We start from the raw sequence: 25,348 nt of genomic DNA on the forward strand, positions 1-25,348 counted from the left end.
ACTGAAGTCCCGCACCCCTGGTGACATTCAAGTAAATCTCCTCTGCACCTCTAAGGCTTTGACATCCATCCTGAAGTGTGGTGCCCAGAACTGGTCACAATACTCCAGCTGGGGCCTAACCAGTGATTTATGAAAGTTTAGTATAACTTCCTTGCTTTTGTACTCTATGCCTGTTTATAAAGCCAAGATCCCATTTGCTTTTTTTAAAAAAAAAGTCTTCTCAACTTGTCCTGCTGCCACGAAAGATTTGTGTACATACTCCCTCAGGTCTCTCTGTTCCTGCCCCTTTAGTTTATATTGCCTCTCCTCATTCTTCCCAGCAAAATGCATCACTTTATACTTGTTAAATTTCATCTGCCATTTGCCCATTTCACCAGTTTATGTCCTCCCGAAGTCTTACTATCCTCCTCACTGTTTACTACATTTCCAAGCTTCGTGTCATCTGCAAACTTTTCAATTATGCCCTGTATATCCAAGTCCAGGTCATTTATATCAAAAAAAGAGCAGTGGTCCCAATACTGACCCCTGGGGGACACCATTGTATACTTCCCTCCAGTCTGAAACACAACTGTTCACTCTTTGCATTCTGTCCCTTTGCCAATTTCATATCCACGTTGCCATTGCTCCTTTAATCCCATGGGCTTTAATTTTATAATCAAGTCTATTACGTGATACTTTATCAATCACCTTTCGAAAATCCATATACACATCAACCCTCTCTGTTACCTCAAAGAACTCAATCAAGTTTCCTGCTCCATTGGTGGTTGCTCTTTTAGTCACTATGCCTGTCCTCTGGAACTCCTCTTAACTTGCCATCTTCCTCCTTTGAAAAGCATCTTAAAAACTTCTTACTGACTATGTGACCTTTGGTGCCCCCATAACCTTTTCTGTTTTTCCTTCTTCTGTCCTGCTCCATACTCACTGTTTTCTACTACTCAAGCGTGAGACTTGTGAGGAGAGTTATGGAAACATAAGTTATTAGATTCAGATAATACAAGAGAGTTTGATTAGATACATTTCTAGTACTGATCAACTGAGGGTTAGGTAAATTGGAATGAGTTTATTGTTTGGCAGTATGGCCAAATCAACTTTCTTGTTGAAAGTACAATGACCAAACAAACAGAACTAGTAAATTTAACTTCAGAGAAACACATCAAAGCAATTCAAGTAGTACATTGAACTATTTTACACATGAGAACCAGAAAATATAAATTACTTTGGGCTACCAAGAGCCCACTGATATACATATCAGCTGGACCTTGTGTTTGCGGTCTGGATTAAGTTATCTTCTATTGGTGTAATTCTCAGTACAAGATGTATGTGTTAGAGTTCACAAACATTAACAGTGCAAGTTTTATTAGATATTAAAAACATTCTTTAAATAAAAATCAGCCTAAAAAGTCAACTTCAACTTTGTGGTCACAACAAAATATATACATACCAGAGCTTAGAGCAAAAATTTCTACATTGAATTTTCACAAACCAAGAAATAACATAGTATAAGCGAAGAACTGCAAATGTTGGAAATCTGAAACAAACAGAAAATGCTGAAAACGCACAGCATCCATGGAGAAAACATAGGTTGATGTGTTGGGCAGAACCCAAAATGTTGACTATTCTTTTCTCTCTGCAAATGCCAACCGACCTGGTGGTGTTTCTCTAGCATTTTCTGTTTTTTTAAAGTTACAATACAGTGGCTATCATGCAACCTCAATTTTTAAAAAAGTCACCCTTACTTTACATGATGTGCTAGTCTAAATTGAAGTCCAGTTTCCCCACACAACTGCTGCCTCTTTAAACATCAACCGGAAGAATTTTCATTACTTACAGCAATTATCAACCATTTTGCACAAAACAAGGAATTTCCCCCCCACTATTTACACGAGCAAAAAATATGTGCACGATAGGGAACATACAGGACAATAGTCTAAAAGATGGATTTAGATTATATGAACTGGAAGAACAGAGCGCAAGTGGTTTAGAGCTGAATCCAGAGATGATGTTGCAGACTTGAAATCACTTCAATGGATCAACTGCTTTTCGTATAATGAACTTAATCTATTGTTTTTAGCATACTGTGAACTCGACAGTGGTTTTACTGTTTTGTTTTGCCTATGTCTGTAATAACAGCTACAGTATAGCACTGATGGTGATATAATCATTGTACGTTTGTACAGAAATTTGCAGTTCACAAAGAATCAGGGTTGACAAATTGCAGTTTTCTAAATTTTCTTCAAATGAACAAAAAATGTAAAATTATTCATGTAAATAATGTTAAAGCAATTTACAGCAAGTTGACCTCCATTTATCAAAATAGCACATCTGGTACAGTATTTTCTTAATATGGTTTTTTCTTCAAGGAAAGTTAGCAACATTGCATCAAATTTGGATGATCAATGTATTTTATTCAGAAGTGTCATTACAGCCTGGAATTACCAGGTCCTCTGATTCTTCAAATACAATGAAACCACTATAAAACAAAGTATGCCTGTAAAAGTAAATTCACAGTATACATGAATCACCCATTTGCCATGAAATTTTTAAAAACTAACCATAAATTTTTACATGCGAGAGTGCACAATTTACTCTCAGTATATTACAATTTACAGGCAACAAAAACAAAGAGATAAGTTCAAAGTAACAAAATTGTTATTTAAACCAAGAATCCTCACTGTTTTAATAAATTGCCACCATTTCCTAGCAGTTTTCAAAAAGATTTTCATCAAAGTTAGGCAATTCCTCTTCGTGATCTCCTGTTAAAGAGTTAAGAGTTGAAATGGACAATAAATCTACCAACATTTCCTCCTTAATGGGATTCTCGTAAACCGAAGCATGGAGGTTAGTTTCACTCATTGACTCATTTTTATAGACATGGTGCTGCACCTGTAAAGCTGAAATAGGCGCTGTGTGGTCACCATTAGCAGTCCTTGGACTTACGCTGCACCCATTACTCAATTTACTGTTTGCTACTCCAGCATCTGTTGATGTTCTACAAAGCCGTACGTCATCACTTTGCATACAACCAGATGTTGTGGCTGCGGCTGGAGTGAACAGTTCTGCAAGTAATTCATCATGGCTTGGGCTAGTCCTCAATGAAGCACTAGAACTGGTTGTACAAACAGGCTCATTGTCTTCAACACCAAGCTGACGCCAAAGTTCATTCAATACATCATTGTACATCACGCCTCCGTTATTATTTGCAAGTTTTAACTGTCCTTCAGGGCTAGAGGTACTAACATATTCGGTAGCAGATTCACCACATTGCTTAGTCTTCATTAGCTGGTCAAGTGATGCTAGTTGATCCTTTTTGACTTGAAGTTTTTTGAGCAACTGGAGACGAAGCTTATGAGCTTTTGAGTTTACATTATGCGGTTCTATTTTTTTGACTGGGACTGAGCTGTGATTCTCCACATTAGAGCTCTCTCTCTCACATGTTATGGGAGGACCATATTTTGATGAATTAGAAAGAAATGTTTTATTTAAAGCATGGGCACCGGAAGACATTTTCTTGAGCAACAATACTTTGCAGTTTTCCTTCATATTACCAGAGTATTGAGGCAAATGGTTGTTATTCTGTACACAAGCAACGTTTGGAATATTCGGATCTTGGGAGACAGGTAAATTTTTTGGTGCCTTTTCTGGATGTTTTGAGAGACTTTTGGTTTTGAATCCATCAAAATGTTCCTTTATAGGGTGCTTTGAATCAGTCACTTTTAACAAAACACCCCCTCTATGAGCCGCCTTAACTTCATTCTTAGGCACTGTTCTAGGTTCATTGCTAGTCAATGTTGAAAGATGGCGGTTCAATAGGCTCTTTGCCCAGCCTACAGCAAAGCGTCTGTTAGCTGCTAGAGGCTGAGACATATCAGCAGGTGTTTTCAAGGTCAGAGATGGTGGTTTTTCAATGCGACTTTTCTTTTGTGTTTTACTATTAGACTGTATGAGCATTTCTGAACTAACAGATGCAGTTTCCATTTCTTGTATATGACAGGCAGCTGTACTCGCCTTTAACTTTTTCACAGTGTAGTCCCTTTGTAATACTGCAGGCTTAACAGTGGCCATATCAGTTACTTGTAGTTGAAATGCTCTGGATGGGCAGGAAGGTTCTTCAGACTGTAAAATGTGCTTTTGAGACACGTTAGGTTTTATCACAGTTGTCCGGTCCATTTGTTGGCATTTTTCATTAGAACACTGTACCTCAGTACAAGGTTGTACAGACACGTTATGGTCAACAGCCATCTGTGTCTTAAGAGGATAATTTTGTAAAGGTAGAGTCGTCTGCTGTCTCTGTGGATCACATTGTTGAGCATTTGGTATGGATTGAGTGTTGTCCAGTGGGTTCCCCTCACTGTCCACTTTAATCTCAACAAGATTCAGTGTTATCATTGTATCATCTGCCAGTTGCTCCAGACCTGAAAGTAAGTTACTATTTGAAGTTCCTTGTTCATCATTGCCAATTACACAGTTTACATTTGGTGTAGTAATCTCTGTAAATGTATTGAGCATCGGTTTCTCTACTGGACTTAACTGAACAGGACTACTTAATGTTGCTTCACAAAGCAGATGTGATGTAGAGGAAGTGGTGCCACTCTTTAAGGTTGGAGCACTAAGACAAGTCGTAGACGATGAATCACTAGACGAAAGCATATCTCTGCTCCAAACTGTATTTTCAAGGTCGCTCTTTTCCCAGATGACAATGTGAGCTTCATGCGCATGAACTTTTAAAGTTGAACTTCTGCAACAACTGGAACCTTCTAAGTCATTGCATTCAAGCCATGACCCTGCAAGACCAGATAAAAAATAAAAACTTTTAGAAGCACAGCTACCATAAGTTGTTTAAAAAATGATATTTTCTAGTTATCTAACCATGTACTATCATTGTGTAACTGCCCCTTTAACCCCATTGGCATCAATTTTTCTAACAAGTCTGTTATGTGGTACTTTATCAAATGCCTTTTGAAATTCCATATCCTCATCAACCGCACTACCCTCATCAACCCTCTCCGTTGCTTCATCAATCAAGTTAGCCAAACACAATTTGCCTTTAACATGCTGGCTTTCATTTATTAACCCATATTTTTCCAAGTGCTAATTACCTTTGTCCCGGATTAATGTCTCAAAGTTTCCCCGCCACCAACATTAGGCTGACTGGCCTGTAGTTGCCGGGTTTATCCCTCTCCCCTTTTTTGAACAGGGCTGTAACATTTGCAATCCTCCAGTCCTCTGGCATCACCCCCATATCCAAGGAGGATTGGAAGATTGTGGTCAGAGCCTTCACAATTTTCACCTGTACGTCCCTCAGCAACCTAGGATGCATCCCATCCGGACCAAGTGACTTTTCTACTTTGAGCACGGCCAATCTTTTTAGTACATTTATCTATTACTCTATCTATTTTTATCCTATCCAATTTCTCTACTACCTCCTCCTTTACTGTGACATTGGCGGCATCCTCCTCTTTAGTGAAGACTGATGCAAAGTACTCATTTAGTACCTCAGCCATGCCCTCTGCCTCCACAAGCTCTCATTTTTGGTCCCAAATAGGCCCCACTTTTCCACTATTTATATGTTTATAAAAAATTTTTACATTCCCTCTTATGTTACCTGCCTATGTTCTATTCTCATACACTCTCTTTGCCCCTCTTATTTCCTTTTTCAGTTCTCCCCTGTACTTTTTGTATTCAGCTTCGTGCTCTAATGAATTAGCCTCCTTTTTCCATTTTATTTTAATCTCTATTTCCTTAGTCATCCAAGAAGCTCTAGCTTTGGATGCCCTTCCTTCCCCCCTCGTGGGAATGTGTTTACTCTGTACCCAAACTATCTCCTCCTTGAAAGCCTCCCATTGCTCATTTACTGTTTTACCTGCCAATCTTTGATTCCAATCCACCTGGGCCAGATCCCTTTTCAACTCACTGAAATTAGCCTTCCTCCAGTTGTGCATTTTCACATTTGATTTTTCCTCATCCTTTTCCATAATTACTCTAAACCTAAATGATATTGATCATGGTTTCCCAAATGCGCTCCCCCCAAACATGCTCCAATTACCCCACTTCATTCCCCAGAACTAGATCCAGCAATGCTTCCTTCCTCGTTAGGCTGGAAACATACTGATCAAGAAAGTTCAGTTGTAAACATCTCAGGAATTCCTCCCCCCTTTGCCCTTTACACTTATTTTCCCAGTCTAAATGGGTACTTTCATCTGTCTTCACTAAAGAAGAGGATGCTGCCAATGTCACAGTAAAGGAAGAGGTAGTAGAGAAATTGGATAGGATAAAAATATTCACAGTTTCTACGTTACAACAGTGGCCCTACTTTAAAAGTACTTCATTGGTTATAAAGCGCTTTGAGACGTCCCGAGGTCGTGAAAGATGCTATATAAATACAAGTCTTTATATTAGGATGATTGAAGTCCCTCATTATCACTACTATAAATGTGTAATATAAATGTAGACCCTTACTCGTTCCACAAAAATCAAACTGCAATACTTGCATATATAAATAAAAAGATCTCAAACACATCAACTTCTGAATTCTTCTGGGGTTTTGTTAATAGGAGCATAGAATACAAGAATAAAGGACTAATGATAATTTTAGCAGAACATTGGTTATGCACTCAGTTTTGAGCACCCCATTATAAAAAGATTAAACCCAGTGTGAGTACAGCATAGATTCACTAGGTTGACCTAAGGGATGGGAAACTATTGTTACGAGGAGAGACTGGATTATACTAGCATTATTTCCACCAGAGCAAAGATGTTTTTAGAAATAGGAAAAGACTATTTCCTCTAGCTGGGGAGCTAGTGATGAGGAATCATCAATTTAAAGTTACCTAGAGATGAGAAACACATTAGAGAAATTTCTTTATGAAGAGGGTTGCTGGAGCATGGAATGCTTTAACATAGGGAGTGGTTGAGGCAGACATCACTGCATCTTTTAAGGGAAAGTTGGATAAATATTGGAAGCAGAGGAAGATACAGGACTATGAGGAGCAGTGAGACAGTGGGATCAATTTTGGATTGCTCCAGCAAAGATATGGCAGACACACAATGGACCAAATGGCCTCCTTCTGTGCTGCAATCTTCTACAGTTCATGCCTTAAATCAGCCAGCTCTAGTGATGTACATAATCTCAGAATGGAACTAAATGTTGACTATTGAGAAGTTATCTCTGAAAAAGATAACCCAAATGGAATGGATAGCCTCATCTCATTTTCTGACTTGTGTTCCAAGACTGCTTTTGTTTCTTTATCTCCATTTTGCTTTTAGGTGCCATTGTAGTAAAACAATTTTTAAAACTGAAAATAAGACTGGAAAACACAAGTATAGGTCAATACCATCTGTAGTACAGTTTAATCAAACCTAAACAGTTTTATGCCAATGAAAATTAATGCATTTATTCATCCTATAATTGATTTGTGTGTCAACAGCAAATGGATAGTCCTTCTTCCATACATACTAGAAATATTGACGCCCTTGTTAATTAACTAGATTTATCGCCATCCCCTAATTTTTGTCCTTTCTACTACGGTACTTAGATGCAAAAGATAGTACCTAGCCCACAAGTTTTATTGTTACGAGGCAACAGGATATGAAAAAGGAGCGAGGTTTCCATAAGATTTATATAGTAGCTGGAGACCTGTGCTTATTGTTTGCAATAAGTACCCTTCCCATTTTTGTTTTGTTTCCATATTAAAAATAGCAGGCACAGTCAGGGATAACTAAAGAATAGATTTCTGATGAATTTGATCCTGGTGGCTGCTGGGAGACAGAAAGACAGTGATAACGTACTGGGTACAAAGGGGTAAGTCACAGATTTCCTATTATACATTTTTCAAAAATATATTGATTCTTGGGATGTGGGGTCACTGGCAAGGCCAACATTTATTGCCCATGCCTAGTTTGATACAACTAGTTAAGACTCAACCATGTTGGTGTGGGACTGGTATCGCATATCGGCTAGACTCGATAAGGATGACCGGTTTCCTTCCCTAAAAGGACATATCTTGGTTCAGGAGTGTGCAAAACATGTAGGAGGTCAGTGAAGCATATCTTATGAAGAAATAAAATGTTTGTTTACAAGGCACCTGGACCAGAGAGAAGAACTATACAGGAAATGACAAGAGGAAGAAACAAAGCTTCAGTTAATTTTTTTTTTGGAGCTCCGTACACACAGGACTCTCCAAGGTAGTATTACTGCCTGGAACCTTATGTTTGAGCTTCAGCATTCAAGAAACAGCTTCAACAAAGAAACTAAACAAAAGGACAGTCATTAAGCCGGTTTCTTAGAGATCACAGATACAATTTACTCTACAAAAGACCCTAAACAACTTTGTCTCAACTCTGAGGAAAGTTTCCTCCTATTCATCCAGAAAAGTTTCCTCCTATTCATCCAGAAAAATTCTAGATTATCTGATCAATGTTACAACCTACAAGAGAAAAAGAGAAAAGTAAAAAAACAGCATGTTATGGGGACTTCCTGGGCATTTGTTCTTAGTATACTACAAATAAATTCACACATCTGCTTGCCAATCTGATCATTTCAAGCACCAACAGAAAAGCAATGCAACCACCACTAGTACTCTAAGGGAAAAAAGGTTTTTCAAACTCTGGAAGCTTAGTGCCCAAAAAAAGCAATACATACCATCAGAATTCTGAATCCACGTTACAAAGTGCTTCACATCTTGTAAGTATTGAATAATGGTGCAGATTCTGTATGAGTTGCCTTGAAAGTCAAATCTGTAAGTGTCCATGTCTGTGTGTGGTAGACCATCCACAAAATGTAGCATATATACTGATGATACACTGGGAGAAACAGAAATTATAATAAGGTTCCAAAAACTTAATTTCAAACTACTGTTCAATGTAAACCCAAAAATTTATAAACCGTGCTACCTACCGATCTAAAACCATTTTCCTTTTTTGATCTTTATCTTGACATTTATTGCAGGGTGAAATATGAACAGCATTCAGTGGGTGCCAATCTGAAACTACTTTTGTAAATGTAGGCAAGGTCTTAGTACACCTGTAAAAAGAAAATCCATCATAAACACCACACACAAGTTTCATTTCAGTAAAAATGTCTGCTCAACATTTTTTTCCAAGACCAACTTAAAATGGGAATGCACACACTGTACATTTAAAGCTAAGTTTTACAGCAAAATAAATTATCTACCTGTTAGGATGTTTGACATGATGCCTCCCTCACACATTACCTGGTTTAAAATCAAGTTGGACTTAATGTTCTGAAGGGGAAAAAAAAAGGTTGTGCAAAACTGAACGCAGCACTCCAGATGGGATGTGACCAATGCTCGGTACAACTGAACCATCATTTCCTCCCCTTGGTATTCCAGACCCCTTGAGATAAAGGCTAACATTCCATTAGCCTTTTTCATTACTTTTTGTACCTGTGCACTAACTTTAAGTGATGTGTACCTGGACACCCAAATCCCTTTGGTATCTGTGGAGGAGCAGCGTCTTGTTATCAAGAAAATATTCCGAATTGTTTTTCTTGTGGATGACCTCACTTTCCCACACTGAACTGCACCTGTCGCAGTTTTGTCCACTGACTTAATCTGTCTACCTCCCTTTGTAACTTCCTGCTCCCATCTACACAACTTACTATGCCTAACTTAGTGTCATCTGCAAGCTTGGATATACAACTCTATTCCTTCATCCAGTCATTGAAATACAACATGGTGGAAAGCTATGGCCTCAGTTAAGATCCCTAAGGAACACCACCTGTCACATCTTGCCAATCAAGAGTCCATTCCCTTTATTCCTACACTGTCTCCTACCTCCCAACAAATTTCCAACTCATGTCAGCTGTCTCATGGTCAAGTTCAGAATGTGACTACCGAATTGGTCTGCAGTGGCGCACAGCAAGTTGACAGGGGCGCGATGGATCTGGCAGGTCTTAGCCATATTGGCCAATACCCTAAGTACTTTTGCTCCTGTCAGTGCCAGAAGCATTGGGCAACAAACACTACTGATCAATGATAATGCTGAAAAATTTGGATTTTTTTTCCTTTAGAAAGAAGAAACGGGGATTGACCAAAATTAACGACAATTAATGTGAAAACTATTAAACAAGAACATTAAAAGGAATTGAAAGTATAAATTGTTTTAAGTTAAAGAGCAAGGAGATGTTCAAGATATCACAATGGTCAATCTGTAAGCAGAAAATGCTAGCAGTTGTTTTCCAGGGCATGAAAGAACAAACTGCCACTGACACACGCAAAGGACTTTTGTACAATGAAAGAGCCGGTGGATCGGTGCGAAGAAGTCAAAGACCAAGAGACATCTTCCATGTGGTTTCTCCAAAAAGTTGCATCTAGCCTGGTTTAACCCCAGGGAAGATACCAAATGAAGAAAAATTAAAACGTTTTAAGTTAGTCCAGAAATAATTTATGAACAGTTTTGTCCAATAGATTAACTTTAAGAGGATTGACAGCAGAAATATTTGATGGGAAGAGATCTCAACCACTCTTAGACCTAGTTTTATTCATACAATTAATTTTTTTGGTAATCTTATGGAAATCCAGAATGTACGTAAACTTCACTAACACCAGATTTATTCCCTTCATGGCTTGCCATTAATGAAGGATAAAACTGAATTAAAAAATTATGCTGTCACAATAGAGAATATAAAAAATTCCATTCTAAAAAAAACTTGAATTTCCAATATCTGTTTTAATATAATTTTTTCAAGATAGATTTGGGAAAAATGAAAAATTATGTAAATTCTCAGAACTGCAAAACATGGTTATGTGTTAATCTGGTATCTATATTGTAATAATTTGTGATATGGAACAATCTGACACTTGCTGGTAATATAGGATAGTTAATTTTTAATTCAAAAAAATACACTTACCTCTCATCATATTTGCAGCCACACTTCATACATTCAAAGCTCCAAATATATGACTGCATGAACAACTCCTCAATGTATGGATCCTGCCTTAGCAGAAGTGGAAAAGCAAAGACTGGGCTATCCGGCACTCCTGGAAAAATAAGAGGAAAAAATGCATTAAAAGGTTATGGTAAATACTATTCCTTCACGTGCTCCATTTAATTAGTCAGATAATGTACACTGCAGTCGCAATGACAGCCAGCAATATTTTCTTGGGGTGGCGCTGGGATATGGGGTTGGGAAGAGGGTTTCAGAGTACGGCCCATCACCAAGAGAGGGGAGAAAAATAATGCAGACCCAGTCATTGCAGATTGCCCTTCCACATATTCTAATATCTGGTTATAGATGTGCACTGGTCATCTGATTGCAACAGCAACTGCACAATTTAATAAAAGTGCTCACGGCTTATAGCACGTTGGTGTTAACATGATTTGCCCGCTATACGCGGTGGATGCTAAAAATCAAGTAACCAACGTATTTTTTTGAAGAACAAGAAATCTCACTTAGCAACTTCCTCTAACTGTTAGCAGTTGTATCCAGAATCTCATCACCAAAGTAATCGCACTTTTAACGAGGTGTGAACAACTGACAAACTGCTTGAAGACCCAACTTCGAAAGTCGGCTGAAATCAGAGAGCCTTTTTAAGTACAGGGTTAAGTACTTGAACGGCCCGAAATAGCTGGCACGCTTAATACGTCATAAGCAGCGCCTTTGTAACAGACACCAAGGTAACAGCAAATGGTTAGCACCATTTGCCCAATATAGATGGCTGCTAGAGCTAAGCGTGGACGGTGTAGGTGGTGGGAGCTGTAATTATATATGAAATGCTTTAGGATGCCTCTCTGAAAGATGCGAAAAGGTGCTATGTAAATTCAAGTTCCTTTTCTTGTCCTGCAATAGAAAAGCAAATTGGGTGAGGAAAGTGGAAAAAAAGGGTTGCTGCACGTGCTCATTTGAAAAATTTAAAATTCCCCATCTCTAGGATTGCTAAAATAACTGGAGCAAAAAGAAATGATGATTATTTTGAAATTCTCATCCTTTCTGTTCGGTCTAAAATCTGCGATTGCATAGCCAGATATTCCTGAAGGCCCCAGGTTACTCCTTAGCGGATCTTGGACCAGGGTAGTAGTGAAAGTACAAGTCACCTCAGTATTACACCAAAAAAGGGATATTAGTTACAATAACCACTCCTGACTTGTCCAGCGCAGTCTATTTCCTGCATGCTTCCCCCTCAGGCAAATAGCCTGACACTGTTGAAGCTCTCAAAGTGCAACTACAAGCTACATGAGAACTCCCATGCAACCGTACCCTAATGGGAATTGGTGCCTTCAAGAGGGGTGAATATTGGATGGGGGAAGGGAAGGGGAAAGAGAGACAATCCCAGATACACTGCCAAGTACTAGACTGGTGCTGGCAAGAAAGTTTGGCTGCAACTTCAGAGTTTAATAATGCTTTTTCACTTGTTTTACATACAAGTACAATTGCAGCATATTTGCTGGCTGTAAATTACATAGAAAATGCACTTTTGTTAAAAAAAATTTTTAAATAGAACATTTAATACTGTATATGCTTGAATTAGTTGATTACCCAATTCACATTTCAGTTTTGGTTGAAGCAGCTGGAAGAGCCTCTCCCGGACATTATTCAGTATTAATTCTATCTGAGCAAGCATTTTGGGGGGAATCTTCCTCAAACCATTACCTGCAAATACAAGAACAGTTTAATGAACCTCCAGAAAGAAAGAAAAAAAGTCCCTAAAACTGGTGGCAATTGATACATCATATATTAGTTTGTTTGAATATTTGCTTCTGCATCAGTGATAACAAATTGAAGTGGAACTCATTTCTAAAAAAAAATGCAGCATATCGCAGGGAAGCGTCAACAATAACATGACTATATAGTGTAGTCTGGCTTTATTTTTTCCACTCATAATAGACACACACAGATCTGCTGTAGAGATGGTCATGGTGAGTTGGAGGATATTGTGTTTTACTATGGAATGCATAATGTATCATTAGATCCATCAACTTACTGCCAAGTTCAGTTATATTATATGGTACTCTGGGACTTTTACCCATATTTTGGGGATTGAATTCCACAACTTTCTAGTATTCTGTGAAATGAGTGCCCTTGATTATTATATTTTCCTTCAACCAATTAACTTTATCTCTTAACATAATGCTCAGAACAAACAGAAAGATAACGGAAGATATTTGCAGTTGTAGGTAGGTTAGGGAGATGTGCAGCAGCAGTACAGAGGGAAGAGTCATGGAATTTGATGGGAATTGGTGGATCCTAAGTTCAGGCAGCACTGGGGCGGCGGGGGGAATGTTGGGGTTAATCAGACTGAGTTGCTAGAACCCGACAGTAGTGTGGTCAGGCACTAAACTTTTCAGTATGGAAGAGGAGGGGATGAGTGCCAGGATGTGTTAGCAATGAAAGATGGTGAGATGTGTGAATGATGTTGGTGGCTTTGTGGGGGTGCTGCAGTGTTATACAAGAGGGAGGTCTCAAAAATGTTGAAGTATTTCAGGGGAGTGGGTTGCTGGAATGTGAGAGCACCAGGAGAGTGCTTCTGTTGTCAGAGAGCACTGGGTAGGCTGTAGTATATAAAGCTCTGGAAGAAGTGGGGAATGTGATGGAGGAGTATGTAAACATTGGGTGAAGTGGTTGCCAGCACCTGAGAGTATTGTGGATGGAGGTCTGGGAATATGAGGATAGAGGTCCTAGGGTTGGGAGCAGTGTTCTGTGGGATCTGATAGAGGAAGGCGGTGTGGGGGAATTAATGGCAAATGGAAGTGGAAAGAGGATGGCCTTAGAGTCGAGGGGGTACAATGTGATTTTATGCGAAAGTGTAAAACGAGTGATAGTGAATCAGCAGCCCGTTTTACACCTCTCCCGATTTTTATTTCCATTCAAAATCTACCCCCAAGAATGTCAGAAGGACTCGGCTTTGTGTGGGAGGAATAGATTGGTGCCAGGTGTCGGAGAGAGATGTCTGGGTTTAGAGTTATGTGGTTGTCAAATCATTGAAGGTCCAGGAGAGGTATTTTGGGAATTTGGTAGTGGGGTTGTATCACGAAAGTACTGGGAAAGTGTTCCTGTGGACTGGGAGCACTGGGTGTCAGGATCTGTGAGCACCAGACGAAGTGATGCGGTTTGGGAGGGAGGTTCTGGGATGTTGGAGTACTGGGGGTAAATCAGAGGGGTGCAAGGGTTAAGAAAATGGATCCCCAGGAAGACTGAGGGAGGAGGGTCTCATATCATTTAGGGAGGGTGGGGGGGGGGGGCGGGCAGTTCTAGAAACCTAAAGTAGAAGCGGGGGGCGGGGGGGTGGAGAAAAGAGAGGGGATTACTACCTTTGAGGTACTGTTTTTCAATCTAGCACCTTAAACTCTTTTAGCAAGATTTCAAATGTAAATCTAAGTTAGTCAGTCAATCACTGATTCCAACTTGGACCATGACTTTTGGCTGCTTTCCCTTCTGTCCATTTTTACACCTTCCACCTGGCACCAGATAAACTATATATTATTTGGAAGTCCCAATCACGGCTTTTAAAAAAAAAAACTTGTCTGTTCACTGACTATAGAATCTCTCAGGACTACCGGTCCAGCTGCTTTTCATCCCCATGGAATTCACCTGCTCCACAATGCCATAGTTTTGTTCATGCCTAACCTCCAGAATAACTATCCACCTCAAGCTATCCAACACCATGCATCTATTGAACAGTTTAAGTGACTCAGGGATCCCTGCACCTGTGACTCTCCTCTCCCTCTGCTGTTTCAGCAGATATTTATCCACTTTTTCTACACTATTCCCTGAACGGTCTACCACTACTTCTTGAATTACCTTACTCTGAAGAGTACGACCCAGAAACCCTTCTTCCTCTGATGCTGAAAACTATGGCTTAATTACACTTGAGCACAGCAACTCCCCGCTTCCAGCTTAATGCATCCAGAAGCAGCAAATAATTAAGTATCCAGAGGGTCTCATATCACACTACACAGACACCATAAGGGTTCCCTACACTGTCATCGTTCCAACTTAAAAACATGGATTGTGCAAACTGCACCAAATTCCTGCAAGAATAAAATTCTGCTTTTACACTCTGTAGCTGCCTCATTCAGTTGCCTAGTCTCTTGTGCTTTACATATTATTAAAAACTCACATTTTAGCCCTGAGCCTAGCAGTCAAATATTCAGTCAGGATCAATTTTTGCATTGGAATTGGGCAACATTACCTCCCTTAATCATACACTTTTGCCTTTCACCAAAAATAAAAGAGAGATCTTTTTTTTTTGAATTGGTATTTGAAGGGCATGGATGGTACTTTTAGAGGGTAAAAAACAAGTCACTAACCTGCCCTCATCTTCCACCGACTCCTTATGCAAATCTAGTAAAGAGCCAGCACAGACACAATGGACAGAAGGGCCACCTTTTGTGCTGTAAACTGCTATGGTTTTATGGTGTTAGGTAAAATTCCCAGCATTTATTTACTCTTAAATCCTGTCCAACCGTGGAAATATGATGGGTCATTTATCTGCCCTCACCATCTCAAAGTGGCTTCTTATGCAAGTGAATCATTGAGTATTCATTGAGAAATCTCAGCATTCATCCTTTATAGCAATCCACGTTTATACAGGGCTTTATATTCCACAGCAAATGAAGTGACTAATTAAATCTGTTTGAGCAAGAGATTTTCCACATCGTTCACCTGAGGAAGGAGGTAGCCTCCGAAAGCTTGTGAATTTAAAATAAAATTGCTGGACTATAACTTGGTGTTGTAAAATTGTTTACAATTGTCAACCCCAGTCCATCACCGGCATCTCCACATCATGAGCAAGAGATGTGAGAGGATACTCTTGATTCTTCAAATAGGGTCATGAAATCTTCTATGTCCACCTGAACAGGCATATTGAGACCATGGTTTAACATCTTATTTGAAAGAAAGCACCTCCAACAATGCAGAACTCCCTCAGAACAGCAATGAAGTATCAACTTAGATTATGTACTGACACCCTAGCGAGGGCTTTAACCCACAACATTCTGACTCAAGACAAGAGTGCTTAATTTTTGTCACCATCTTCTCCAAAACAATACAACACCCCACCCAAGACTGAATTCTAAAAGCAGAGTCTTCAGGAAAATTTATTTTGATAGGTATATCTAGTTATATTGTACTTAGTTTGTATTTTTAATAGTGTTAAGTGACAAAGAATTCCAAGTTTTGTTCAAAATTTACCTCTTCTCCCCTCCACAAAAAGGGACGGTCAAGAGAATTAAATGATGATTGAGCGAGGGACATAGATAGTGACAGGGTTTTTCTTGGACAGGATGAGTGTTTCAAAGCAAGTGGTGACAAGTAAACAGCGATGCAAGATATTGTCTAATATACACAAGGAAATCATAACTGTCCAAGTACTATAAGGCAACCTAAGACACCAGGCATCAATTCCTACCTTTTCTATTACTTTGGCAGTTAGATACCAATGCACATGCTTGATCATATTCTGTGCATAGTTTCTTAACTGCAGATTCCATTTCTGTTCCTAGATTAGTTATGACTTTTCTTATTATTTTCAAGTGGACCAAAGCTGTTAATATGCAGTCTAGCCAGCAGAGAGCAGATGTGTTCTTCCACTGAAGAAATAACTGTTCACTACTCGATCCTTCATTTGGGACTTCCAATCTAGTCTGACCAGAATATTCAGATTCGGTTGGTGGCTCCTTTCTCTTGCCACATAATTGACTAGGGACCACAAGAATTGGCTTCTCTGGAACAACCATGCCATTCGTATGGCTAGAATTAACTGACTTATTAAGTAGATGATTGCTTCCATTTTTTGAACAAGGGCCAAAATCGTCAATGCTATTTAAGCTATTCTCTAATGGCTGAAATGCAGATTCCTTGTTTTCACCACTGAAACTATCCCTGTTATTACAATTAAAAGTTTTTTGTCGTTTTATATTCCGTTTACACAGTGGAACCAGTGAACTCGATCCAAATGTGCTCTTCGCAGCATAAAGTGATGGTTCAGGACTCGGTGAGGTAGGTGAAATGAGGATCTCACTCAATGGTTTACATCCCAAAGGAAAGACACACTAAAATATAAAAAAACAGTTAAGAGCAGAAATTTAATTGATGACTCAACAAATGCAATCTGATACCTTAAAAAACAAAATATATTATATAAATAAAATTTTTAAAACTGCAGATCAATGCCAGAGGCACCAATCACACAAGGCACCTGTGAACTCTGTAGGTGTAATGACATACTAACAGTGTTGAATAACCACTGAATTTAACATTCTAGCAGCTTGATTAGTATGGAAAACATTCTAGCTCAATACCTAAAAATCAACAAATTCACAATGAAAATCTCCAGTACCTGTGGACTTTCACAAAGAAGAATGGATTCCGTTAAGCTTATATAATATCTGCGTAAAGTGTGATTTTTTCCTTTTGCTGCACAGGCAGGACAGTATTCCTGTACACCGAGAGAGATGTTTTCAGAAAACTGCATACACAGAAAAAAAAGCGGAAGAGAAAAGTTAGCTATTTTGTTTGCAATTTTTAGGATTTTTTAAAAATCAAAATGTTAAAACTGTTCTATGCCATTCATCTGTTCAAGACCAGATAGAAACTTAAATCCATTTAATACAGCATTTTCATCCTCAGTGTACTAAAGTTGAATTGCGCACTTAGGGACAGTTTAAGTTGGACAAGTACGAAAAAGTATTGTTTATGCTAAGTTTACTTTCATATTCTCGTTTTCACTTGAAAGTAACTCAGGAGCATTTTCAACAACTACTCAGTACTCAGAGGATTACCATGGTAACCATGTTTTCACTTCAGACAAATCTTTCGCCATAGCACTTTGTGCAAGATTTCCGTGTCACTTTGAATGAGTTTAGAATGTTCCACTTTTCTTGACCTTTTCCAGAAAAGACAATAGATTCAAAATAATTTGAAAATGTAAGAAAATTTAGAACTTTGCTCAGTTTAGAGAGGAATAAACAGTTTTACTGACTTTTCCCAAATACCCCACCATGTGGATGGAAGACACATTTATATCAGTGTCTGGACCACTCAGTGGCAAACCAGTCCTGGTCTTCTGTTTATCCGCCATGCTGAGCCATGGGCTACCCTTTACCATCTCACTGGTGATTTGAAGCACACCATCAGGAACTTCAGATAATGCTGTTAAAATAAAAGTTGAAGATATTATTAGAGGATATACAGAACCTTAAAAATAATTTCCTAGATTGCAAATAATCAGTAAACTTAATAAAACTTGTAAAATGTAAGCATCCGCAATTAATATTATACTGAAAATATATATACTGTGCACAAATTCAAAGTGACATTTTGCTTTACCATGTTTTAAGGGCAATTCCATATCAAAGCCACAGTTAGCTACTAATCTACTGGCAGCTCACCAGAGTTTCAAGTTGAGATTAATCCCATTGCCATTTTAAGGACAGTTGTAGCCAAGTTTTAGTACACTCTTGATAAAAATAATCCAACCTAAATACTGGAAATCTTACTTGTGTTAACATATACCATTATGCAAAAATTATTTAACTTGCACGAGGCACACAATAGTCACAACCTAAACATTTAAATGAAAAATCTAAACAAATGTACTGATCACCAAACCTTGAAGAAAAAAAACATTGTGGGGCTACAACAGAAAGACTTTCACTTTTCTAGTGATTTCTTATTTATTACAAGTTTAGTTGCAGAAAATTCCCATTCTGATGAGTGAAACTCAGCAAGTAAACAGAAAGAGAACACTAAAATCAGGCAGGATCGTTATGCAGTGAATCCCGCTGGCAAATGCTGCACGGACACTAGGTGAGAACTGGATTACGTTGCAATGAAATAGTGAGGTACCGAAGGACTGCTGGCATCTACTGAACTGTATCCCATGAGTCAACATCTTCTGAATGAAAGTAGAAAATTGGGGGGTGCAGGAAGAGAAAAACAAAAACAATCAACTGCTTCTTTGCTTTATTGGACTTTAATAGCAAGAAAACTCGGTTTATATAGAATTACAATTAAGATAAATTCGTCTCTTTGGCAATAAATACTTGTGCTCAATGAAAGAGAAAAAGAGAAGACTTGAACCCTCAGGTCAAATGCAGAGTAAAGCTCCCTTTACTCTGACTTACATGACACCAGTGTGAATTCCCCATTTTCAACATCAAGCCTTGCTTAAATTTAAAAAAAATCTAATGCAATTTTGCACCATATTTTGAAGACCATTGACAGCTTGTTACAAAGCAAAATGCTTGCATTTTTAAACAAGTTTGGCAGACAACATTTTGTGCTGAGGACGCAGTTAGAGACATTTTTAAAAAAAAAGTTATATAGAAAATACGTTTAGAATTCAGTGAAATACAAAAGCATGTGTGAATTTAACATGTTGCAAAATATTCACACAGCCATGATGCAGGGATATCCAAAAGTTTGATTTTGCTATGGCACTCTCCTAAATTTTGCATCACACCAATAAGGCATCATTTTTCAAAAAAAGACATCACTATGGAATGCAACCTGAAAATATTTTGAGAAGCCAGCATAACAGGGAGGGGGAAATAGAGTTAGACACAAAGAATGCACTTACAAATCTCAAAGCATGGCTACACAGAAACACTGAAATAAGATCAATGTTCTTGCAGCCAGAGCGCTGGAGAATGTCAAAACAAAGAAATCACATGTTGGCACACTTGCAAAGTATAATACTTTATACAGGGTGCAACCAAAAATCATGAACCAAGCCAATACATTTAACAAAAGCAGCAGCTTTTGGTTCAAGTGAAATGCGGAAAAGAATGTTCTAATGGATTGACATTAGTAACCTCTGTAGACACTACACATCATTAAAAAGTGTTTTACAACTATAAATTGCCATTACCAAAATTGAGTTTTAAAAATCACTCACCTTGTTTAAGAAATGCAATAATCTGTCATCTGTGTGCTAATTCCATCCAATTGCAGTCAGAGTAACAAACAGTGCTCCCACTTTTAGAAGGCTAGATATCAAGCAACCACTAATCAACCAAACTTTTTCTGCTTTTTAAACCTTAATGGGTACACTTGAGAAAACAAAGTTTTATACCATACAGAAATGCCCAGACAATACACTAAAAAAATACTGCACAAGACTTACCATTCACCAATCTCCACCTGTTCACATTTGCTACCCGCATGATTTGCTGTTATGTCCAACAGAAAGTGGCCTATTCTTGATCCTGTGCATCCACACAGCCAGTTTTTTTAAAAAAAAGATTTGCTTTATCAGAATTCTCATTTAGTCACAATTAATTTTAGATGGAGTAAGAGGATGAAGGCTGTTGAGCCACTTTATATAAAAGATGTGTCTTTTTTAACCTGTTTAACCCTCTTGCCTCAGTGGAAGCACCTTCAACTAGTAGGGCACAGTCTGTGTGACAGATTTTGCAACCACTACTGAAGGTGTACAGGACTGGCCGACAAAAGTGCTCTTGTAGCAGGGCTACAAGTGTAATATGAAAAAGATTCAGAGACATGTAAATAAAGATAGATACCGAACCACTGGTGCTTTTATTCAACCTCGAGTTCCACAATGACACCAACCTTTTCCTAAAATCTTGGGGGGGGAAATTGGTTGATTGTACACTAGTTGACAAAATATTTGGCCCTAAATCTTTATGATTAGCCATTCTAGTTTTACCTGCTTTGCATTTCTAAAGAATGAAGACATCTGTATCAAAATTATGTACATTGAGAGAAACTATCAAAATTTCTACCCGCTTGAATTGGCCATGAAAAAGCAATCATGCTACTATATTATTGAAGAAAATGTTACATTACAACAGGAACGTCAAGAAAATAGCCAATTCCAGTGGGCAAAATACTCCCAAACATATATACATCCACTGATAAGGCCACAAGAAAGCAAAGTTAAATTTAGCTGCAGTGGGATCTTAATGAAACCATTTTAAACAAAATTTCTACTGTACTTAAAAAAAAAAAAAAATCTAGATGGGTTTCTAGATTTCAGGACACTTGCTTTCATGAACCGACTTCTGAGTAGAAAAAATTAACTGTTTACGGTGGCATCATTATCAAGCTTCCCCGGTCCATGACTTTTTAAAACATTAAATACTAAGTGACAGCAGCATGGTTGTAAAGTGCAGTATGGTTTTGACATGGAGAAGGGGAAAGAAATTAAACTAGTACAATGTTATTAAATTCAAGAGGGAAAATGTTTAGGCATCACAAAATAAATTTCTTGCAAGAAGCACTTAATACCTGCAGGATACAATAATACACTGTAAATGAATGAATATAATGGTATTCTGAATTAGAACCTGTCTTTCTATTGGACATTGTCATGGAAAAGATTCAGAACTCTTTACATGGACTGGAGAAAATAAATGTGAGGTTTGACTTCATATTGCTTTTGATGATTAGATGGATGAGGTAAAAAAACTAAGGAAAAATCCATGATTGGATGAAAGATACATAAACCAGAAGGAGAAAATCACATACACTAAAACCATATAATTAGGATTTTTTTTGAACAGGTGATTGAGTCTCAGCCATAGGATCTAGGAATGACTCATGTTCAATCAAATTGAGTATTGGGTGAGGATAACAATGGAATGGGGGCAGGCCCGTAACTTTTCACTCCTAATTGCTAGCCAGTGAGGCATGTTGGAAAATCAACACTGGGCTGTGATACCCTCACTCCACCGCACGAACAGTACCTAAATCTTACTGTCCAGCTTCACACATCAAGACACCACGTGTAAGGTGCAGAGAGGGGGTTGGGAGCTCTTAAATATCCATATCCAAGCATCAGTGAATCACAAGCTTCAGGGCAGAACAGGGAAATAAACCAAGAGTTTTTTTTTTAAAAGGTACAGGAAGGGGTCTCACACCAATTAATGGAACTCCTGAATTTGCATTTTTTGGAGGGTGATAGTGAATCATCAACGCATACCCCAACGTATACCACCCCAAAAAAAATATCATTCCGAGCACCCAACCTGGGAGGTGTTAGGTGTGAGACTTGTGCTGAAAGAGGAGCTGTGCCAAAACGAGGATTCCCAAAACTCCCACTCGACAGGTTTGGCATCACCCCGAGCTCAAGCACACGAGCTGAAGCTTGTGGTCCAAAGTAGCTAACGTTAAAGGGGCCGGTGCGGTCTTAGCCCCACATAAACGTAGGCTCACTCACTCATTCTCCATCACCCTAAAGTCCTCACTGCCCGCTTCTACCTGTCTCTCTAACCACACGGGTCGGGGCGCTGAACGCAGACATTTAAAAAGGAGGGGCGGGGACCGGCCACCCTCGTGCCCAAACACATCGAAGTTTCCCGTGAAACCGACCCTAACCTGTTCCTCTTGCCGCCGCCGCCGCCTTTCTCGCACTTTCTCTCCGTTCCTGGGGTTTTATTCTTACCGCTCGTGCAGTGTGACTCCGCTCCCCTCGCGGTCCGGACCAACTCCCAACCCCCCTCTCGCTGCGGCTCCGACGTCTGCCCAACGTCTTCTGTCCTCCACTTCCGCTCCGACTGCAACTACTGGCTGGGTCTTAAGTTTCCGTCTGGCGGTTTAATAGATCAGATATTTGCCACAGTCGTTAACAAAATACAAAACAAATAAAATAATCTTTTTCTGATGTAAATTAAAAACTACAAAATATATACTAAATTACAACGAATTCTAGTAACTTTCTGATAACAGTTCATAAACTGTTTTCAAGCCTAAGAAATTAATTCTTCGTCTCTCTGCTTATATGGAAAACCTCGAATTAATGGAGGTTCTCAGAACGATCAAACCCTTCACTTTCAGCTGGGAGAATTAAGGCCGTTGGGCGACGTTAGGTAAGCTCACTGTGACCAGCATGCCTCCTGGCAGGAGGGCACCAATAGAAATTAGATGGCCTGTCCAAATTAAAAGCGTGTGCTCAGTACAATCTTTATATTATAGTTTCATGAGTTTGACCCATTAAAACAGTCAATACCCTGTGGTGCCCACTGGTCATGGAAACTTTCAAGTGAGTCACTGAACAGTTTTTTTTTTATTTGTTCATGGGATGTGGGCGTCGCTGGCGAGGCCGGCATTTGTTGCCCATCCATAATTGCCCTTGAGAAGGTGGTGGTGAGCCGCCTTCTTGAACCACTGTAATCTGTGTGGGGAAGGTTCTCCCACAGTGCTGTTAGGAAGGGAGTTCCAGGATTTTGACCCAGTGACGATGAAGGAACGGCGATATATTTCCAAGTCAGGAAGGTGTGTGACTTGGAGGGGAACGTGCAGGTGGTGTTGTTCCCATGTGCCTGCTGCCTTTGTCCTTCTGGGTGGTAGAGGTCGTGGGTTTGGGAGGTGCTGTTGAAGAAGCCTTGGCAAGTTGCTGCAGTGCATCCTGTAGATGGTACACACTGCAGCCACTGTGCACCAGTGGTGAAGGGAGTGAATGTTTAGGGTGGTGGATGGGGTGCCAATCAAGCGGGCTGCTTTGTCCTGGATGGTGTCGAGCTTCTTGAGTGTTGTTGGAGCTGCACTCATCCAGGCAAGTGGAGAGTATTCCATCACACTCCTGACTTGTGCCTTGTAGATGGTGGAAAGACTTTGGGGAGTCAGGAGGTGAGTCACTCGCCGCAGAATACCCAGCCTCTGACCTGCTCTTGTAGCCACAGTATTTATGTTGATGGTGGGGCATTCGGTGATGGTAATGCCGTTGAATGTCAAGGGGAGGTGGTTAGACTCTCTTGTTGGAGATGGTCATTGCCTGGCACTTGTCTGGCATGAATGTTACTTGCCACTTATCAGCCCAAGCCTGGATGTTGTCCAGGTCTTGCTGCATGCGGGCATGGACTGCTTCATTATCTGAGCGGTTGCGAATGGAACTGAACACTGTGCAATCATCAATGAACATCCCCACTTCTGACCTTATGATGGAGGGAAGGTCATTGATGAAGCAGCTGAAGATGGTTGGGCCTAGGACACTGCCTTGAGGAACTCCTGCAGCAATGTCCTGGGGCTGAGATGATTGGCCTCCAACAACCACTGCCATCTTCCTTTGTGCTCGGTATGACTCCAGCCACTGGAGAGTTTTCCACCTGATTTCCATTGACTTCAATTTTACTGGGGCCCCTTGGTGCCACGCTCGGTCAAATGCTGCCTTGATGTCAAGGGCAATTACTCTCACCTCACCTCTGGAATTCAGCTCTTTTGTCCATGTTTGGACCAAGGCTGTAATGAGGTCTGGAGCCGAATGATCCTGGCGGAACCCAAACTGAGCATCGGTGAGCAGGTTATTGGTGGCCACTTGATAGCACTGTCGACGAGACCTTCTATCACTTTGCTGATGATTGAGAGTAGACTGATGGGGCGGTAATTGGCCGGATTGGATTTGTACTGCTTATTTTGTGGACAGGACATACCTGGGCAATTTTCCACATTGTCGGGTAGATGCCAGTGTTGTAGCTGTACTGGAACAGTTTGGCTAGAGGCGCGGCTAGTTCTGGAGTACAAGTCTTCAGCACTACAGCCGGGATGTTGTCGGGGCCCATAGCCTTTGCTGTATCCAGTGCTCTCAGCTGTTTCTTGATATCACATGGAATGAATCGAATTGGCTAAAGACTGGCTTCTGTGATGGTGGGGATATCGGGAGGAGGCCGAGATGGATCATCCACTCGGCACTCATGGCTGAAGATGGTTGCAAACGCTTCAGCCTTGTCTTTTGCACTCGTGCTGGACTCTGCCATCATTTGAGGATGGGGATGTTCACAGAACCTCTTCCTCCCGATTAATTGTTTAATTGTCCACCACCATTCACGACTGGACGTGGCATGACTGCGGAGCTTTAGATCTGATCCGTTGGTTGTGGAATCTGCTTAGCTCTGTCGCTTCTGCTGTTTAGCATGCATGTACTACCTGTGTTGTAGGTTCATTTTTTAGGTATGCCTGGTGCTGCTCCTGGTATGCTCTTCGAACACTCCTCATTGAGCCAGGTTTGATCCCCTGGCTTGTTGGTAATCGTAGAGTGAGGAATATACCGGACCATGAGGTTACAGATTGTGCTGGAATACAATTCTGCTGATGATGGCCCACAGCGCCTCACTGAGGCCCAGTTTTGAGCTGCTCGATCTGTTCTGAATCTATCCCATTTAGCACAGTGGTAGTGCCACACAACACATTGGATGGTGTCCTCAGTGTGAGGACGGGACTTCGTCTCACACAAGGACTGTGCAGTAGTCACTCCTACCAATACTGTCATGGACAGATGCATCTGCCCACGCCCATAATTCGTGAGGACGAGGTCAAGTAGGTTTTTCCCTCGTGTTGATTCACCCACCACCTGCCGCAGGCCCGGTCTGGCAGCTATGCCCTTTAGGACTCAGCCAGCAGTGGTGCTACCGAGCCACTCTTGATGATGGACCTTGA

General features: G+C 40.0%; 1 protein-coding gene across 5 annotated transcripts; it reads right to left on the reverse strand.

Annotated features, from left to right (window-relative positions):
- Positions 1 to 1,040: 1,040 nt before the first annotated feature.
- Positions 1,041 to 22,455, reverse strand: uspl1 (ubiquitin specific peptidase like 1). 5 transcript variants are annotated; one of them, XM_067985985.1, is made up of 9 exons: positions 22,362 to 22,452; positions 17,937 to 18,106; positions 17,295 to 17,423; positions 16,365 to 17,007; positions 12,494 to 12,607; positions 10,868 to 10,997; positions 8,894 to 9,019; positions 8,639 to 8,799; positions 1,041 to 4,781 (listed from the first exon to the last, which is right to left on the reverse strand). In XM_067985985.1, exons 2-9 carry the CDS (start codon positions 18,060 to 18,062, stop codon positions 2,698 to 2,700), a joined length of 3,513 nt encoding a protein of 1,170 aa, XP_067842086.1. In that variant the 5' UTR covers positions 18,063 to 18,106; positions 22,362 to 22,452; the 3' UTR covers positions 1,041 to 2,697. The 5 variants fall into 5 exon arrangements, with proteins under 5 accessions (XP_067842086.1, XP_067842084.1, XP_067842083.1 ...); XM_067985983.1 differs by having other exon boundaries at positions 22,295 to 22,362; XM_067985982.1 differs by lacking the exon at positions 22,362 to 22,452 and adding an exon at positions 20,082 to 20,684.
- Between the last annotated feature and the right edge of the window lie 2,893 nt (positions 22,456 to 25,348).

Source organism: Heptranchias perlo, chromosome 6, assembly GCF_035084215.1.
Source record: "Heptranchias perlo isolate sHepPer1 chromosome 6, sHepPer1.hap1, whole genome shotgun sequence".
In the NCBI taxonomy this organism is placed as follows: domain Eukaryota; kingdom Metazoa; phylum Chordata; class Chondrichthyes; order Hexanchiformes; family Hexanchidae; genus Heptranchias; species Heptranchias perlo.

Excerpts from the sequence above, each read along its gene's own strand:
- uspl1 (XM_067985982.1), bottom strand. The coding sequence starts at position 20,121 with ATGCGGGTAGCAAATGTGAACAGGTGGAGATTGGTGAATG. Across the intron at positions 17,008-17,294 it reads TTCTTTGTGAAAGTCCACAG|TGTGTCTTTCCTTTGGGATG; the intron begins GTACTGGAGATT and ends TTTATATTTTAG. Across the intron at positions 8,800-8,893 it reads AGGAAAATGGTTTTAGATCG|TGTATCATCAGTATATATGC; the intron begins GTAGGTAGCACG and ends TGTTTCTCCCAG.